Source organism: Mastacembelus armatus, chromosome 9, assembly GCF_900324485.2.
Source record: "Mastacembelus armatus chromosome 9, fMasArm1.2, whole genome shotgun sequence".
Lineage (NCBI taxonomy): Eukaryota > Metazoa > Chordata > Actinopteri > Synbranchiformes > Mastacembelidae > Mastacembelus > Mastacembelus armatus.
In genome coordinates, this window is record NC_046641.1 from 7,134,085 (window position 1) to 7,154,399 (window position 20,315).

At 40.0% G+C, this 20,315-nt stretch overlaps 1 protein-coding gene across 1 annotated transcript in view; it reads right to left on the reverse strand.

The window, feature by feature from the left end:
- The window catches only part of si:dkeyp-14d3.1 (transmembrane protein 132C), a 135,975-nt gene that overhangs the window by 106,869 nt on the left and 8,791 nt on the right, over nt 1-20,315 (reverse strand). Inside the window, exon 2 of the mRNA XM_026321615.1 lies at nt 3,557-4,445. Within this exon, the coding sequence (XP_026177400.1) occupies nt 3,557-4,445 (889 nt within the window). The remainder of the gene's footprint in view (nt 1-3,556; nt 4,446-20,315) is intronic.

A 20,315-nucleotide genomic window follows, 5' to 3' on the forward strand; every position in this document is an offset into this window, starting at 1 on the left:
ATAGAAAAAGTTTTCAATGTGTAGATAAGTTTGGAGAAATCTAGAGAATCTGTTGGTTTCTTCAAACTATACTGCTATTGTGAACTTGTCTATCTGGGCTCCAATTTTGAGCATTAAACACCTGCTGCTTTTCGACTGATGATCACCTTCTGGGAAAATGATCGTTACTACTGAACAACTAGAAAAAGAATATAAGAGTGAAATAACTGTATATAAATGTTAATGTTTGACTTTAACCAAAACAACCTTTCTGTACTTTACACCTTGGGTAAACAGTAAACACTCCTATTTGGCATACGTCTTGTTTTGCTCTTCACACAGATTGACAAATTGGCCTGACCCCTTGTTGCAGCATCTCTCAAGGTTTATAAATGTTCTAAACCAGTGTAATTAAGATTAAGGCTTCAGTCATTCCACTAATGGACACGCATGTTAATTAATGACGTACTCATTTGCATTTCATGTTAATTATCTAAATCATTTTGTCTCATCTGTTCACTGTAATTAGTACCTATCAAGAGCTTCACTGAATCCAGCTATCTCCGAGAGATAACCCTGCTCTTTCTCTATTCTACTAGGGAAGAAACACTTGGCTACCTGGCTCAAAAACAACAACAACTATAGATTTTGGATTTCGTTAGTATGGCTTTAACTCATTTTATAAAACACATCATCTACTAAACCCCCAAAAATGTAACTTGTAAGAAACTACAAATAGATTTAGATAATCTGATGAGTAATTTTTTAAGGCCGCAATAACTCAATAAAATTGGTAAAAATCATTATTAAAAAAGTTAGCAACAAATGTATTCATCAGCTAGTTAGGTCTAGTGATGGTGAGCAGTTGCAGAGATGAGAATGGCGGAAGTGGAGTAGCGTGAAAGCCACATTTTCCATAATTAAACAGTGTTTACACTGGTATGTGGATAATGGTGGCGCCATCTTGCTCTAGTTTTTCTGTTATGTGGTCAGATAATCAGTCATCAAGTTAAATGCTTATGGTTCTCAGGCCAATTGACAGTAACGTGTATCTCACTGAGCAGACAGACTTCTGTCATATCTGATGTTGGTACACACTGACTCTAATGAGACCCATGTCACCCTTAAACTCTGTGCTTTTAGGCTTCATGGCTGTATTTCCTCTGGCTCATTTAGTGAAATTCTGAAGACAGCTATAGCCTGTATTGCTCAGCCAGGTTTTTTAGCTGCAGTGTCTGTGAAGCTGACGCACACACACATACACACACATACACACACATGAACACACATGCACACACATGCACACACTGCTGTTCTGATGACTGATGATACACAGGAGCTCTTAGAAGAAAAGTCCGGTCTGATCCGGGTTCTTTGGACAAAAGTGTTCTTACTGTACATGCAGCTCCCCAGGTCTAGCAATGTTTGAGTGTGTATCTGACAGCATATCGCTTCATTAGGATTAATGCACCACTCACTTTTGCTTCCAGTGTGAAATTCTAGTAAACAAATGCCTTTTTTAATTTAATAAAATTTAAGATCTATTTAAACATCATCACACATAAAACCTATTAGTACAATGTTCTACACAAACTTTTTGATATTCTTTTGTAATTGTCTGATTAATCGATTAATCAAAATCATGATAAACTAATTAATAAATCATTAAAAGAGTGATTTGTTGCAGCCCTATTTTTTTTTACAAATGGGCCTCTTCTGCATTTGAATCAACAATAAGCTTATGTGTCTGACATAAGCCTCAGCAGCAGTCTCTCCTGTCTGCCTATTCACTCCCCAAATAATATGAGCTCAAAAAGTATATTTAGTCCATTTTTATTTGTATTCATATGGCACAAAAAGGTAACTATCAATGGCAGTACCAGAGTGCGACAGCCAATCTGTGTAACATAACACGTTGATCTTTAGTGAGATGCTTCTTTAACAGCCTTGTTGCTGTTGCCTTGTTGAGGCATAATGTTGGGTGTATTATGTTTGGTGCAGAGAATATGAACATATTGATTCAAAAATAAAAGATTGTTGAGGGCCGTAACAAAACTTGCGACTGATGTAGGATTCCATTTTCTCGTAAACAATGTTTATATTCAGTGGTGCTCAGCATAACACATTGTTTCCTCGAGGTCTAACAAACGCAGTGTAAAGTTCTTTAAATAGTGTGCCTCTGCTGTCCAGGGCTTCCCTTATATTGTTAGAATGAATAAAAGTAAACACTGCTCACACTGGACTAAACAGCTGATGCTGACAGACTGTGCTATGGGTTTACAGACACTTAACATCTTCAGCCTGCTGGCTGCAGGTTTATTTGTTCACACTGCTGAGCAACAGGTAACTTATGTGTCATCCAAACATCAAAATGGGAATTTATCCAGGAAAAGCCATAACAGTAGAGATACTATGTGTGCCTTCATCTCAGTTCATGCACTAGGCAGTTATTCCTGTGAAATAGTAAATTGTGATCTCCACTAAAATTAAAGTCATTGATGTTCTGAGTTAGGAAAGTCCAGACATTTTGCTGAGATTGACTGAGTGTAGAACTTCTAGACTGACATTATCTATAAATATTAAAGAAAATAATCTATAAATAAAATATTACTGAAGATAAGCATATGTTATCTTAATACAGAGCAATTAAAATACTATACAGGCTGATTTTGATGCAGGCCTTTTGCACTTCATGTGAAAAAAATAATAAATTGGAATGAATTTTAGACCATAAAAAGTCAGGAGATTTACAAGTAAATGTTTCATGTTAAGAATCCTGCTCTAAGTTGGATGAAGTTGAATAATAATAATTACGTATTACATAATTAATATACTGTAATGATTATATTCTAAAAGAATTTATCCCCTCAAGGGCAAAGTGGCCATTTCACGTAGAGCAACTACAGTGTGCAGGAACAGCACTGAACAGCATCACAACAAATGTTCAAGAAAGAGTTTGACATTTTGGGAAATTCACTTATTTGCTTTCATGTTGGAAGATTGATACCACTTTTAAGTCTGTGCAGTTAAAAGCCAGTGGTCCGTCAGCTTAGCTTAGCACAAAGACTGGAAACAGGTCAGTACAGCTAGTCTGCCTCAGACCAAATGTAACAACATCCATTTACCAACCCTTTTAAAATGTAAAAATTAACATGTTATATGTTTAATCTGTGCAAAATACGTGTAAAATCAAATCATAATTTCATAATTCAAAAACGTGAATAAGAACAACTAAATGATATGTTTTGTTCTGATAAATCACAATATAGGCCCTAAATGATGATGGTTAATCGTGGGGGAGAGAACAGAGGCTTGACCTGCTGAGACAAAGTAGAGTAATAAGTCTGTCTGTCAGATGATGCATATCATATTGATTGTTAATGGAAAGAGGAGAAACAACAGTGTTTCAGTTTGGACAAATTGTTTCAACCTTAATGTGTACTTTGGGATGAATAAAACGACTGAAAACTAGGTAAGAGTCGACAGAGATTAGCTGCAGAAATTCACAGCTTTGGACTGAAAAAGAGAGTCTGCACCCAGACACTTTGTGGAGGCAGGAAAAGAAATGCATTCTTACCTGAGAGTAAACATCTCTACAGGAGAGTGGGCTGACGCTGTGATAAAAGCAGAGATGGTTTCCCTCTGTCTCATAGGTGTAGCTGGCACCAAGACCATGAAGTTATTATCCAGCCTGTGTTCAGCAAGAGAAGGAGGAATGGCATTCTGGTACAGCCTCACACCACCAATCCTCCTCAGCGGTGTGGAGGTGTAGGAACCAAACAGCCCTTCCTGGCTTGAGCGGATGAAGTTCTCCTTCCTGGCCTCCTCTGAGTGGCACTCCCCTGCTTCTGTGGACTGCAGCATGTAGTAGAGCTCCACCGGGGTACCCTCTGACACTTCGAGGTTCCTCTGGCGCCCTGGCACTACGCTGGGTGGGCTGAACCAATTGGCCAGTGGCTCCAGCTCAGCCACACACAGACCCAGCTCCCCTTTCAGCTGGCATGTGCCGCGCACCTCCTGGGTCTCATGAAAAGCGAACATGTGCACGCAGGGCAGCTTGTCGATGGTGCTGTAGTCATCCCAGTCCCTGCCTGCAACATAAAACAGGACCTGAACTTTGGGCTTGGCCAGGTGAATCTTAGTATTCATGATAAAGGTCTGCACTTTCCAGTTAAAGGTAAAAACAGAAGAGGCAGGAAACATCCCCGGGCTCTGTAGGAGCTCTAAAGGTACAGGCTGTACCACAGAAACAGGTCCATAACTAGCGTTGACCGAGGGCAAACTTCTGGCCTGGTAGATGAAGAAGGGCTCAGTCCTTGACATTAGGCTAGAGTTCCTCATGAAGTCCTGGTTGGCTTCCTTCAGGAAGAAGGCCAAGTCAGTGTTGAGTAGCTGGTAGTTGACAGGCAGGTATGTGGGGATGGAGGAATATCTCTGCAATCCCTCTAAGACTCGACAGTCGCCTACTAAAAGAAGAGAAGAGCTGAATCAGGACAAACTCACCACAGAATCGCTTGTTCAACAGCACAACATGTAAGCAAAGCAAAAAGCTTTCACAGAGAAAGAGATTTAAAGCAGTAAAAACTACTGTAACCACATAGTTTCTCTTCAAGTTCAACCATATATTCCATCCTATGCTATGACCTGCGCCATTGTACTGTTGTTGGCAGTGTTGTGAGAATCATGAAGATGAGTTACCTAAGTGCTGTTGTGCTGGAATTGTAAATGTATTAAGACAAAACTTAAGCAATTAATCAGTTCACTGATCAATACAAGCATTAAAAGACAACAATTTTCCAGTCAATTAATTGTGTATAGAGTTTCTATGCGAGCAGAATACAAACATACTCCTCACCGTGTATCAATAATTAAAAAGTAAATGCTAGGTCACATTGATGTTTGTGTATCTGTAATCAAACTGTTCCTGATAGAAAACATAATTTTAATTTTATTTAGGCAAATTCCTGGACTGTGTGACTTCCTGTGTTTATCCGATATTTAATGGTTGAAAACTTTTGCTTCTTTTGCTAAACTCAAAGATGTTTTTGAAGAAAAAATTTTCTGTCTCTAAAATAAGTGTTTGGCAATGATTATCATCTTGGTTTTGGTAGCTGTTAAATTGGCTGTACTTTCTAAATGTTTATCCCTCACCTACAAGGATTAAGAAATTCTGAATGCATCAAAGTCCTGCACTCAAAGACAAGAATGAGATGTTTAAAGGCAACTGGTATAGCTGCTTCTCAAATCAGCTAAAGTCATAATCATAATTACAATGAAGCCTGCAATTTTGACCTGCAGTTCACCGTAGTGACTTATTTCTTATCACCTATTGACACACTGGTTGAGAAACAGCACAGCACACATAAAGGTTTTAATCACAGTCAGAGTGGGATTTGACCTTCTTCTCAAGAGCAATCTGCTGTGTGATTACACTCCCTCAGCACACCTCCCATCTTTACGCGACCTGCCAGAGGATTTCTTTCCTCTGATCACCCGTGTAAATCAATGTCACGACAATTTACAAATCACACAGGGATTTGTGATTCATGGCGCTCCTCTTGACCTCAGTGCTGCTGTCCCACTGAGGGATACAACGGTGCCAACAGGCTCCGACCATTAACTCAGGTGCAGTATCCGTCCTACTTAAACCATCAGTTAGCTGCTTCTGAGTAAACACGGGGGTACAGACCTTGTCTTTACGACAGGGAACACAGACTTCTGAGCAACAGCGCACCACAGAGCAATTTGTATTTGTCCTGAACAAGCAGGGGCTTTGCTTTGTTGGCAAGAGGCAAGTGGAATTACACTGCTGACAAATAAAAAGCTTGATAGTCAAGCTAGACAGAACAGACTCATCCTCTCATTCCTGCCCTTACTCTCATGTCTCAGGTAGAGTGAAAAGAAAAAGCTGAGATTTATTGTCTTCATCCGATATAAAGGATTAAAATGTGCTCACACCTGTGCTTGTATGCACACAGGCTGAAAATATAAGATTGCATACATAATGCAGTTCACGGCTCACTCCTCATTAATAAATCATGAAAACTGCTTGTTAAATGACTGATTGTTGACTGGGTCCACCAACGTTATATTTAACTGTCTGACAGATGTTACACTGTGCAGCAAAAACAGTATCTGTAGTAAAAGTTTTTTTTTTTTTTTTTTTTTAGAATAAAACAATTTATGAGTGACATTTTAGTGCAACATTTGTTTTTATTTGTGAACATAAAAACTCCCACTATTCTCACTTACTCACTACAGAATATGATGTGTGATGTTTTTGTTAAATCTCTTGCAAGGCTGGTCAGATAATATTTGATACCAGTAAACCAGAAAGAGTGACAACCAAGACAAAATGAATGGGTTGCTGTTTACAATTTCAAGTACAACATTAAAGCATGAAGAAGAACTGAATAAAAAGAGAAAGATCAACAGAGCATATTCTATGAGTCAAAAGAGGTATTTCTATTTAAAGCAAAGCAATGAGGCACATCTTGTGTACAAACAAAATCTAAAAGCACAGTCATCTCTTAATAAAATGAGAACCTAGTCTAGTGGAAAGGAGGAACTGGAACAGAAAATGGAAAATCCAATACAAATTAGGATCTTGGGGTTTCTGCACCAAACTGTTGCTGTGTCCGTACTAGAACATGTAGTACATAAAATTTCATATTGATTCAAAATCATTGATTATGTTTTATATTAGCTTTGTTTAATGCCTGTCTCAAAGATCGTTGCTATGCAGGCAGTAGTTTGTGAGTGCCAGTTCACCTGCATCAGCATAAGCTTGCAAACCTTGTTTACTGAAGGAGCAGTGTCTACACTCAACTGTAAAATAATCTTGTCTCAAGCCAAATAAAAGGCTGGAACTCTACAAACCCATATTCAACGTAATCAGCAAACCTAGTGTTATGGATTGGATTGAATAAGTTAAAAGCTATTCTAAGATGAATCACTCCCCCCTTCATCCTAGGGAGGAGAAACTGAACAACACAGGACAAACCTACTTTTCAAACTCCAGCAGTTCTTTGTCTTCCTGTGCAGCACGGATGTACCTCAGATATCTGCCCCCCCTGGGGGAATATTGCTCCAGGCACTCCTGTTTAACAAAATCATTCTTTTAAATCTGTGTGGGTCCTTTCAAGCTGTGGGCCCTACAACTGTCACCAACTTTCAACCTCTTAGCAATTTTACTGTACTGGCACCGAGACCAGATGTTTGGGGTTCACTGTCACAACTTTTGAGATCCAGTGTCTCAGGACACCATCACAAAGCCTGCAGAATTTACTCTGGCTGTAATGTCCCTTAGGTGCCCACTAGGTATGGATTGTATATAAGAAGCATTAGCGCTGTAAAAGAAATTCACAGCAGGACCTTCTGTATCAAAATGCTAGTTCAACGTTTTGGGAAATACACTTCCTTTCTTTCATAGAGTATGAAAAGAATAATAACTTATAATAATATAATAATAATTCTCATGTTTACATGATAAAAACAAAGCCATATCTTGTAACAGGCTGGCTTAGCATAAAAAACAAATCTGCTAATTATATTAATTTTAAAAATGAGAAAAAGATGAGGGATACATATAACTTTCAGCTGGGAGGGATGTGCAGACAAAAGAAAATAATAAATCAACTGAAAAAAATGTCTGTCACTATACGATCCATCTTATGTATAATGAAATCTCCCTATTTTGTGGCATTAAATTGCAACAGGCTATCCAGTATTATGCTGAGCCAAATGAATTCTATAGTTTGAATCTTCCTTCAGCGCTCTGCATGGTGAGGTTGTGTTTTCGTCATGGAGCAGCTGTCAGGATCTCTCGCTGATCAAACCTCTGTGACATCAGTGGCCAACAAACAGTGAAGATGGATGAGACATATAATGTTACTAGTGAATTATGAAAGTACCTGATGTCTGCACATCTAGAGTTAAGGCCTATACATACTCAGAGAGAACACTGAAATTTGTTCTCTCTCCCAGGGCTGCGAGAAAAAGGATCACGTCGTTTTTTTCTAACAGCCCTGGTTTGGGGGTTCTCACAGCTTGTTCTCGACACATCATCTGGGCAGAACTTTTTTTTCGTGTGGTGTCTGACAGCTATTGTGTGATTGGTCAGAAATTTGAAGTGGGCGTGTTTAATGCAGAAATGTCATTCCTGCTTTTTCTGCTGGCGGTTGTCATAGCAATGGATAGTTTTGAGGACCAGCTGGCAGAGGCGGTGAAGAAGTATGAAAATCTTTATAACACATCTTGTAAGGCATATAAAGACACACAAATGGCTAATAATTTGTGGAAAGAGGTAGCTCGAACGTTGTGTACGGAGGAGAGCGTCTGTACACCATTGAGTTTCTCGTGGAGTATGAAATGTCCTGACAAGAACTAAGTGGTGGTGTAGCTATATGGATGGCAATTTGCCACTTGGCCCAAATTGAAAGTCTAGTTCATGGTCCCCAGAGGATGACCTCTAATGACCTTATAGGTCCTAAGACTTTGCCTCTTGTTAACTGTCTTGACAGCTGCTGCACAGTTTGTCATGAATTTAGTACAAATATACAAGACGTGCAGAGGATGAATCCTAGTAACTTGATTGGTGATTTCCTGCTTCATGATAAAATATCTTACTTGTACACCTTTGTCATTCCAATCAGCCTCAGCTGTACTTTGTGTTTGATGCTGATTAGGAAAGCCTAACGTGTTAACACATATTCTGTATTGCTAAACATCAACATTATATTAATACTACTCCGAGCATGTAAGTATGCTTACATTAGCATTTACTACAACCTCACAGAGCCATTAGCACGGCTTTTTATCCCTGTTAAGATTCAGACTTCACCTGTTAACAAGATCTAACAAAAAACAAGATATTAAAATGTAAAAATATCAAGTGCACCCTGATGGATGGCAGAGTAATAAGCAGTGCACAGGATAAGTATTTGTAAATCTAAAACATGATGTAGTTGGATGATGAAAATCACACAGATTGTAGCTCCAGTCATAACACAGCTCAGTGGACAATCTTAAAGTCTCATAGAAGAAATGGATTTGCAATCTCTGTCAAAACTGGTGGACTTTCTGTGTAAGCTAGTTTTAGTAAGGCAATATACAAGCACACAGCATGTAATAGACTTAGAAAGTGTTTTAGTTTCAATTACTTTGGTTGTCACTTAAAAGTATCAGATGCCACTCATGAACATAGAGTCAGTCTTAGCTTTCCACTTTCTGAGATGGCCAGTCAGAAGTTTTTGTGTGACACAGCTGTTCAGAGGTGTGCAGGGGAGAAAGACAAGTCTCAGATGAATGCTAACCTGTCAAGCAGCATCCCTCCTATACCCAACGGCACACAGGTTCGCTCATCCTACCACTGGGGCTCCATGCTTGGGTATGTAGAGCTGGAATAGGACTGGTGGAGCGAAAAGCAGCCTTCACACTGACAGAGGCACAGTAAATGAACAGCCACAATAGAGGACACCAGGGAAGGAGAGGCCACGTTTCTACTGCCCAGTCCAGGCTATAATAATATGGTTGGACACTGAAGTGAATGGCTGCTTGGGTGTCTTTCTGCTTCATCACACATGTCAAGGGAGATAAGAAACAAGGAACAAGTATAGAAAGCTCAACAGGAATTATCAAAAGTAAATGGCAAGCATCAACGAATAAAGTAATAGAGCAAAGGTGAAGCTATGTTATTGTGATAACCGGGATTCTCTTCAGACATCCAGTGTTGTCTAACTTCTGACACAAGGGTTACATGCAGACGGGTTAGATGACGCGTTTAGACAAAATGTGATTTTTGAGAAACACAAAACCGACAGAGAACCGCTCTTTGCTGAAGTTTACAATTACGCTGCCTTTGACTACCATTGTGACCCTGAATCATTCTGGGCTTTGCCATGAATGCCAAGCAGGACAGTCTTAAACATGAGGGATGAGAGAAAGCTCTCTAGTCCCATTGAATTACCCACATCATATTTCTCACCATGTTCAATTAATAAGGGCTATTGAATTTGTGACCATGCGTCAAGAATAATAAATACAATATTTCCTTCGAGGATCATTTGCAGATGATTAATGTTTTTGAGCCACAAAGAAATTCAAGAAAGAAAGACTGGAAAAAAGAATCAATACATGACACACTATGGTATTACTTCATGTCAGCCGCCATAGAAAAGAAATCATTCAGGCAGCTCTGTGGAGTCTACCGAGCTGGCAAGTAAAAGTCATGGCGGTGGGAGATATGATCACAGCACAAATGCTGAAAGACAGTAACATGTAGGTGACTTTACTGTATTTTTGAGATGAGCTGCATTCAGTGCACTATAATGGCTCTTGATTAAAGGGTCAGTTTAAATTAGCCTATGTGTATGTGTGCTGGCAGACTACTGAGGTACCTGCTGGGCATGTTTGTTGCCTCACCTCTAATGGATGGCCACATTTAAGACGCTAAGAGCTAATAAAGAGTAATGGGCCTGTGGGTTCACAGGGGAGGAGGAAGAGCTATTTTGAGTTCGTGAGAAAAAGCATCATCTCTGTGATTAAAGAGTATCGACCGATGAAGAGTAAACACTGCAGTGCCGTGCCACTGGTCTATTTGGTAAAGCTGTGGATGGAAAAAATTAACCCAAATAGGCGCCACTGTTAGTGGCTGAGTGGGTCAGTGGGGAGGCCATTAAGGGATGCTGAGATGGGCCTGCAGGTGCTGCAAAGAGGCCCGATATGTCTGCAACAGCGTTAACACAGCAGGAGGACTACAGAGTGAGTGGCAGGAACCTTGGGCATCCTGCAGGCTGAGAACAACAACTCCTTTGTACCATCCAGGGCACATGGGTAGAGGGGAAAGGGGCTGAGAACGGTTGGCTTGGGTTAGGAAAATGAGACAAGAACATATCTGTGTGCCAATCAGTATTCCCAGTGGCCCCTCCGGACCTCTCTAAAACATAAACTGGGCTCCTTAATGAATCTCTTCCCCTCACATTGGCCTTTAAAGCAAAACGATATCGTAAATCAGGCTAAATACAGAGGCATTCGCAGGGCAGTCAGTCGGCCTCTTTGTGAGTGCAGAGGGACGTTTAATGGCGAGTGAGCGCTGTCAGGACAGAGGAACAAGTGGACACAATTCCAACAAAGACTCATTGAGCACCTACAGAGGAGAGCTCAGTTAGGTTGGAAATTCTGCAACAATTATACGACAAAGGGCAGGTTTGCATAGTTATTGATAATAATCAATGTATCATGGAAAACTTGATGAGAGCAGATAAACTTTATTCATCCGTGAGGGGAAATTCAGGATGTTTTATTTGTTTCTCATAATGTTTCTATCTATCTTATTTTATTCAAGATTTTTTATTTTTATGTTTTCTTATTTTATAGGATTTCATTTGTTTGATTTTATTAATATTCAGAAATTCATGGTACCGTAATTACCTTTTGTCTTCAACTCGACCATAGCTCCTCTCTTTAAGTGTGATCACCGTTAACACTGCACCCAATCAGAGAGCCAAAGAAAATCAAATTAAGAAAATTTTCAATGCACGCAAAACAGATTGATTATGGATGATGACGCTTGTCAGTAAAAGATGAAAATGAAATACTGTGCCTCTCTGATGAGTAGGTGGAATAAGAGGCAGCCTCTGATAACGAAAGTGGTTTTGAATCAAGCTTTAACATGTTGTTCTCCTCCTAGGGTCAGGACACATCAATAAACTTTTACTAACCCAGCGGATAAAAGTTCAGAGTTCCACTATGATCAGCTCAGAAAGACACACAATGAACTCCTGTTACTTAAAATTTGCTCAAGTCAAAATTGTGAGGCTTTAAAGAGTTTGCTCAGGAGCAGAAAAAGTTAATTAAATCAGTTTATATAGTCAGCACAGAGGGAAGATTTTCCCCCAAATCCCTTTATTTATAGCAAGGTGTGAAAAACAGAGCTAGTAAATGAAAGAATTCTGTATCACAATGTCTCTGCATGCTTAAGTGCCTTCTTATCCAACACTGCTCTTTCACAAAATCTTCTGGTAAACCTGTCCCTAAGGTTACACACATATAGGATGATAAATTCTACCTAGAGCTCTTCTGAGAAGGCTGAATCCCTATAAAAGAGCCACGCTGCCCTGACTGTTGTCTACACAGTGTTTAGGAATCTTGGGTAGACTTCTCTTAGAGAGAGAGTTCTCTTCTAGGCTACAGCACCAGACCTTAGTGAATTCTAATGAATAGACGACAATTATGCTGATAATTAACCTTGATTGGATAATACCTTGACAGTGCTATTAAACTATACATGCTTAATATGGATGTCTTCATTTTAAACTGATTGGTGCATTCACATTAATTGCCAGGCAGAATTTAGAGGCAGTGGGAGTTCATTCAAAGTCAATACCAAGATGTGAACAGAGAGAAACAGGTGCAGGTTCAGTGAGATCTGCTTAATTTGAAAATGGTTCAGCTGCAGAGCAAGAAATTCATAGCAATCCCCCGAATCACAAATTGTATGATGACACTTCATCAGTGCACAAAGACATGAGTTCATGAGTTTAGAAAATCAGGTTGTCTCCACTGGCAGTCACACAGGTGCATTCGGTGTGTGTTGTAACAGCTACGCCCAAACTGTCTCTCAACTGTCATGCAAAAACAGCTGTTAGGTGCAAATGGACTGCATTGACTGAGTCCTTCAGTCCATATGAATACGGAAAGAAAGAAAAACAGCTTTGGTTTGTCTTCATGAGCACTTCGAAACCATCTGTCTTCCTGGTCAAGTTCTTCATCAAAAACCACCATTTGAGCTTCTCAGTCTCCATCCAAATAGCATAACAACCAGAATTCTTCTAATTCTCCTTTTTTTAGTATTTAGTGTGCATACTGCATTTGCTTGATGTTTGACTGTGGTGTTGTGGACAGTATCATCAAGCAATGCACTGTACGTAAAAAATTACGAAGCTTCGTGTAGCTGGAAGAAGAAAAATAAATTTGGATGGTGCAGAGACAGATTTATTTAATCTCTGAAATACTGTCATGATCGCAGTCCTGGCTTGATTTCCACTCGGCCACCTATGGATGATTCTAGAAATCGTCGGTTCCCATTCAGTCTTCAGTCGTCCTTGAGTTTCCCCTTTCTGCAATGCACACACACACACACAGCTACCTTGATTAGCTGACCCAGCATAAAAGCCTGTCTGTTTCCTCTGCTCATTGCCAGTTTGTTGTGCAATCATAGCATTGTGCTCCTCTGCCTCAGCACTCTTGCCACCTGTTTGTTTCCATCTACCTGAGATGCTGGTTCTGTTTTTATCTGTGTTTTGGATTCTGTTTTTTTCCTGAATTCTGCCTCCTGCCACCCCTTTGGATGATTTGTTCTGCCTGGACTTTTTGTGGAGTTTTGACCCATGTTTGGACTTTCAGCCGCTGTTTCTCAGCTCAGTGCTGTCTGCATAGACTCTTAGTAAGAACAGTTTGGTCTTATCTGTCTATGTTTCTGTCTAAAATACCGAGCTCTGCTTGGTATTTGGAAGCAGTGAGTGACATTGTCAGTGTATCCCTTATATCATTTCCTGTCTGGTACTGTGTGTTTATAAGCTCAAAAATGAAATTAAATCAGTAACCACACTTGGATATCATAGAAATTTGAGCTTGTTATCTTAACTACACTACACTTCAAAGAACTACAATAAAAAGACAGTTAATAGTAATACCAGTATATTGTTTTTAATGAGTAATCTGGAAACTGTGTCTTTATCCTCGTTATTCTAGGCCTGCTGTGATTACAGTAGCAATGGTTGGTGTGCATTTCTGTCCTAAGTCTGTGTTGCACATTCTGTACTAAACTGTAGCAGGCTCAAAAAAGAAAACGGCAACATTAAAGTAATTGACAATGATATAGTGAAGTTGGTATCATTTGGCCTTTAAAACTAGGGACTTTAAAGTTTAAATTACACACATGTGCACATTAAGGTCTATCATTATTCCTTAGCAGCACGATGGGTTGAGTGTTTTTCAGTCTCCAGTGGGTTGTGTGTAGGCTAAATCAGTAGGGTACATACAGTGAGGTCAATGCTAGTCCTTTATACTCTGAAATTGTTAATCCATTGGACCTATAAAAATATGATACTCTCTTTCCTTCTGTAGAAAGAGTGTCCATTCACCCCACACTCCCTCATTCCCTTTTGAAAAGAGCTTTTATTGTGCCTCCAGATGGACTGGCTTTAAATCTGCAGTTTAACCTAAAATCTGTCAGAGGGGGAACTAACTCCATGAACAAGTAGCTCTATTTTGGGCCAGAGAAAGAAAGCTATTAAAGTAAGGGGAGAGAAATGTTTCTGTATCAGGCTAGATCAGAAGAAAAAGCTGTATGCTTTCACACAGCTGACAAAATTGGTTAGTCTTATACAACTAGCAGGGCACATTTTTTTCAAAGCCTTCCTGTCCAGCTGCCAAGCTGAACTTTACTTCACTGACTGACATCAACTCACGCTCCAGTAAATTAGTCTGTAGGAATCCTGGCATATGCATGAACCACAGCTGTTTGCTTTCTAATAGATTGGAAAAACAGGTAAGAAAACAGAAGGTCAGTGAAATAAGCTAAAGTAGTTTGAGTTCTACAAACGTGTCTTGGATGCACAGCTGCTCTGCAGGCAGAGAAGAATTCATTCTCAATAGGCCAAACTAAAGTATGATTTCTTTTTCTTGATAACTAATGCTGAGCTGTTCCCCTGTGAAAATCAGAAAAGGTAGGGGGCAGCCAAGACTGTGAAGCCTTGTACTGTGAAAAGATCTGAAAAGAAAGGTAGTGTTGGCATATTAGCTCTGTTAGCCATTACACCTGACTTACCTGTCATATTCGTGCTAACCATAGCCTGTAGCTGCCCTCTCTCTCCCAAGATAATTAATGGCACGAGCAAATAGAACACTCATCTATAATAATGTTATATTTCAACCCTTTGTTCTCAGCAGAGACCCTTCAATGCCATTCAGGCTTTGTCATTTAGCAAACAGGTTCTGGTCACTGGTCCTTTCTCAATCTGTGAGTCAAAGCTCGTGTTCAAAATCTGCCTCCAGCCAAGTACAGATCCAATACCAGGATGTCTGCTTGTTCTGCCTATGTTTTCATTAGAGAGAATCAGTTTTTAAAAAGGCAGTATCTTATTGTGATCAGTCTAACCAGTACAAAAATGCTCCAACCTAAAAGCATTTATGCAAGAAATAAATTAACCAACCAGGTCAATTTCCCTTCAGAATATTTCCCCTTCATCGTGAATGCATGCACACATAGCTTCTAATTAATAATCGGATCGCTGTATTAAAGTTCTTAAACAAATCCTATTGTGCATGTCTGTTGATGAGCAAATGACTTCAACCAGCTCTGTTTAGACTGGCCGCTGTCGTAGAAGACCACATATCATCACCCACAGCCACAGTGGTCTATAGCATGTTAATATGAGCTTCAGCAGCCAGCAGTAAATACTCTAGCAAGGTAGCTTCCTAGCTCTCACCTCACTGTGAAAAACATTTATTGACAACTCTGAACATAAACTTTAAAGTAAGATCATGTGTAGGAGTACTGCTACTACTGATGATAATGATTTCTGGCACTTGTTATCGGCTTTGTGCTGCTCTAGTGGAGCTGTGCCTCTGTAAGCCTGCTGAGGTTATAGTTCTTCCAGTTTTAAAATATTACAAACTGTAACTTTGACACAGTTGCTTCACTTTGTAAATTAGGCACCGGAAAATGCGCTATAAACCCATCAGCCATTGCCAAACCTCAGTGTGCTTGCAGTACACAATAGAACGCAGGAATATCTTCAAAAAAGCTAAAAACAGCTGCTAATAATTGAGAAGTAGATGATGCAACAGTTCGACCTCCACGAACATGTCCTCATTAGATGCAATGGCCTTTTGTGGCTGAAAGCAGCATTGTTATATGGTTTCCATTCTCCAGACCAAAGAATGCAGTGTATTTAAAGACCACAGTGCCTTAGTCATTAACAAAACAAGTATGAAATCACATGGACAGACTCTCATTGGATGTTTCTAATGACTTGTTGCTGTCACCTGCACTTTATACTGTAGAAACAAAACACCTTGTTCGGGTAACTGACAAGTCTAATATACTTACAGTTTTTTGTATTTTGATGTATTCTTTTTTTTTTTATTGGTGGTCTACACTGCAGTGAGCTAATAAATAAATAGCTGGATATGAGCTGCAGTCATGAGTACAGCTGGGTGTCATTCATCAGGTGAATTTGTCTGTGTTAGCATTAGTCACATATCCATATTCAGTATTAGTTCATTTGGCCACTGTCCATGTTGTTGTCTTCAAACTGAAAGAGGATCAAGCCCCACTTGTTGGCTGTTTGAGTCTGGGTTAATCTGCTCAAGGTTTAAATTAGCAATATTGAAAGTAAATTAATCTAATTAAATAGACATTAGCCTGAAAGCAGGTTTGAAACAGTGTATAAGGCGACAGGTAGGGATACCCCTACCTGTCGCCTTATACCTATACCAATATCTAACCAGAGTGTGTGTAAATGTGACTACACTGGTTCAATCATGCCACTACCGTTAATATGATTAAACCCTACTTCACCACTGGGTTTTTTGTTCTCTGTATCGCAGCTGCCCAGTTGTTACAGCAAAGCACTATTTCTTACAACATGACGCGATATACAGCACCAAAAATAAATCAGAAGCTCACCTCCCGCAGGTCCCACTGTGAAATCGTGTCCAACCATAGATTCCTTATCAAATAATTGATGTATTTCTGCTGTATCCTACAGTTTCGGGTTTTATGTACTTTGTATGCTTCTGTGTGAGAGAGGATCTATACTTCTGTTCTTTGTTTCTTGGTGTTTGTCTCAGAGGTGGGTTCAGGTTTACTGTGCCATATCGCAGGATTTTTCACTTCATCCTCATCTGTCTTCATTCACAGGAGGCTGCTGTCTCAGAGATCAGCCCACCTCTCTCTGCTGGTCAGCTCACAGTATAGTTCTCATTTGGACATACAGGTCAAATCCTAAATACTTCTTTGAATCAAGCATGCTGGCTTCCGTCTCTGAAAATACCAAGAAAGTACAATACTTATGTCTTTTTATTGGCCCTTTTCCTTATCATGTTTTTCTTACTGCTTGTCCTGCTTGTCTTTGCCATTGTCAAATTCACATCCTCTGTCAAAGCAACGTTGGCCTACATTATTATGGTTCCAGACAGGCTGTGAAAATACAACCCAATGAAGATATTCCACATGTGAACTGATTTTGGAAAACTGGCATAGAGCTTGTGGTTTCTTCAGGCTAACAGATTCATCCTACACATGGCATGTGCAATTAAGGATGGAGCGCAAATTACATCACTATGAATTTCAGTGTTACTATAGACCCAGAACATCTAATTACAGGGCCTTCACGCAACAATCTTCAAGGTTCTCTGAGAATACACAAAAGCAGCATGAAACAACACAGCAGCAGCAATCACATGCAGCCCAGCAGGGCAAAGAACGACTTGCCAACTGCTTATTTGCACTTATCTCGGGCTTATATAAGGGAATGATTAGCATTTACTCTGGGTGAATTATATCAAGGCCACCATCATGTCAATGGATGCAAACCAGGAGTGGATGATGGAGTGAAATGTAAGAGGGCATGTGCTTTTTGCTATCTTAGGAAAAATATAATAATTTCAGCACATTGCCAAGATTATTGTAAATTGAAAGATGCAATGGAGCGGAGATAAAGACCTGGATGAACGGTAACTTTCTACATCTAAATTCGGAGAAAACAGAAGTTATTGTAGTGAGAAATCGATTATACAATAATATATTTACTCTAGATGTATGGTTTTGGCCTCCAATACTACTGTGAAAAACCTTGGAGTTACCTTTAACTAGAGTATTTCCTTTAACTCACATCTAAAACAAATCTCTAGAACCTGAACAATAGTGCCAAAATTAGAAACATCCCATCTCAAAATGAAAAACTACTCTGAGTTGAGGAGGCACCCTCTACTCTTTAGACTTAAAACTTTCCTTTTTGACAAAGCCTAGAGTTAGGGCTGGCCCAGGTGACCTTTACCATCCCTCAGTTACACTGCTATGGGCCTAGGCTTACCATGATGCGCTGAGCTCCTCTCCTCTGACCATACATTTATTTACCACCACTGAATGTCGCTAACTCTGTGCCTTCTCTGTCCCATAGTTTGTCCTCTCTCTCTCTCTGTATTTTCTGCTGGTATGACTGGTCCTGGAGCTGTATATTGATGATGTGCAGTTACTGCCCCCACCAACCTGCTCAGGTTTTCTTTGTTTCTTGTCGCTGTTCTTTTCTCTCTCCTCTATCTACTCTAGGCAGGTAGCCTCCAAACTGAACCTGGTTCTGCTGGAGGTTTTTTCTGGGAGTCTTTCCTCTCCAGAGTTGCCAAGTGCTTGTCCATAAGGGATTTGTTGGGTTTCTGTGTAAAGTGCCTTGAGATGATTTTATTGTGATTTGGTGCCATACAAATAAATTGAATTCAACTGAATTGAATAGACAGTAGGCTAGTGTAGTACTAGTGGAAAGTGCTTATGTATGTCACTGCCAAATCAAATATGCATACTTTCACTTATGCATTAGGGGAGGTTGATCGATCCAAATATCGATCGTATCGATGCCACTGTTGGTGTTGTATTGGTTCGGCACTAGTGTGAGACTGATACTTGAGTTTTGGTTTCTCTCCTCTAAGTTCAGTACGTTGCTTCTGTTTCACTAGAGTAGACAATGTCTGTGCAAAGTACACCACTCCTTCTTTCACATCTTGCATGCACGCTTTGCTTCTCCCTGGCTCTGCTGTGTTTTGTTGTCATACCATCATGAGGACTTTGTCTGCAGGGAGTGAATGAACGCATGATAATATTATGATGGCAAAGAGATAGACCAGTGCTGAGTGGGCATTACTTCACGGCAGAAAATGAAAACTGTGCAAACTACGCTGTATATAACAAGCCTGTTACTGTGGCAACACCTCCAATCTTTATAAACATCCGTTGTCCAGTAATAATTTTGTGCACTTTGTTTATTAAAAAAGCCAGGGAAATTCAATGGAGTGGAGGAATTATGTTTTGATTTTCTAAAATCGTTTCTGAACAAAAACCTCAGACTGAGGGAAAGAAGAATGCCAGTTTTCTAACATTCATTATTCTCCAAGAGATTTTTTTTGTTGCAGATTTTATGTTATAAATTCAGTTCATCCATCCAACCATCCATTTTCTTCCACTTGTCTGGGAGACAGTAGCTTAAGCAGGACACTTCCTCCAGCGCTTCTAGGGGGTTCCCAGGCCACCCGAGACACATAGTTCCTCCAGCATGTCCTGGGTCTTCCTCAGGGCCTCCTCCCGGTGGGACATACCCGGGACACCTCCCCAGGGAGGCGCCAAGGAGGCTTCCAGGACAGATGCCCGAGCCGCCTCAGCTGGCTCAACTTGATGAGGAGGTGCAACGGCTCTACTCCGAGCTCCTCCCAGGTGACCGAGCTCCTCACCCTATCTCTAAGGAAGCGCCTTGCCACGCTGCGAAGGAAGCTCATTTCAGCTGCTTGTATTCACAATCTTGTCCTTTCGGTCATGACCCAAAGCTCATGACCATAGGTGAGAGTAGGAACCAGGCTGGTAAATCTAGAGCTTCACCTTTCAGCTCACCTCACATTCAGGAGGAACAATACAGTTTTCGTCCCGGTCGTGGAACACTGGACCAGTATGGGGCACAGGGCCCTTTGCCATGGGCTATCCGGTCTCTGTACAACCGGAGCAGGACCTTGGTTCACATTGCCAGTCCTAAATTCAGTTCATTATAGTAATAAAAACACTTTTTTTATTTGTCTAAAAACTTTGTTTAAAATCTGTCCTGGGTTTTAACATGATTAAGTAATTAACAGAGTAAAGCTAAAATCACAAAATCATTTGGTGGTCATGGCAATGTATTTACATTTAGCATATTGATGATGTACTGACCTCATAAATCATGACAAAACACAGCACTTCCCTACATGAAAGTATAAAATAAGCAGCTTTTATAGGTCAAACATATCAGTATTGGCTCTGTATTTACTTCCTACCAGATCAATACCAGATTTTGCAGTATCGTACACCCCTATCATGCATACTGACAGGCCCATGTCAGGAAGAAAACTGTAAGTCAAGTTATTTCTTGTAATGTATTTTGACATTTTGTAACTTTAAAAATGTTAAATAACAAGGCTGCACTTTCTTATCAGTTCTAATATTTACCATGTTAGCATTTAGCATTAAACAGCCAGATGAGGCTGATGGGAATGTCTTTGGTTTGCAGTTCATAAACCAAACTTTTGGATAA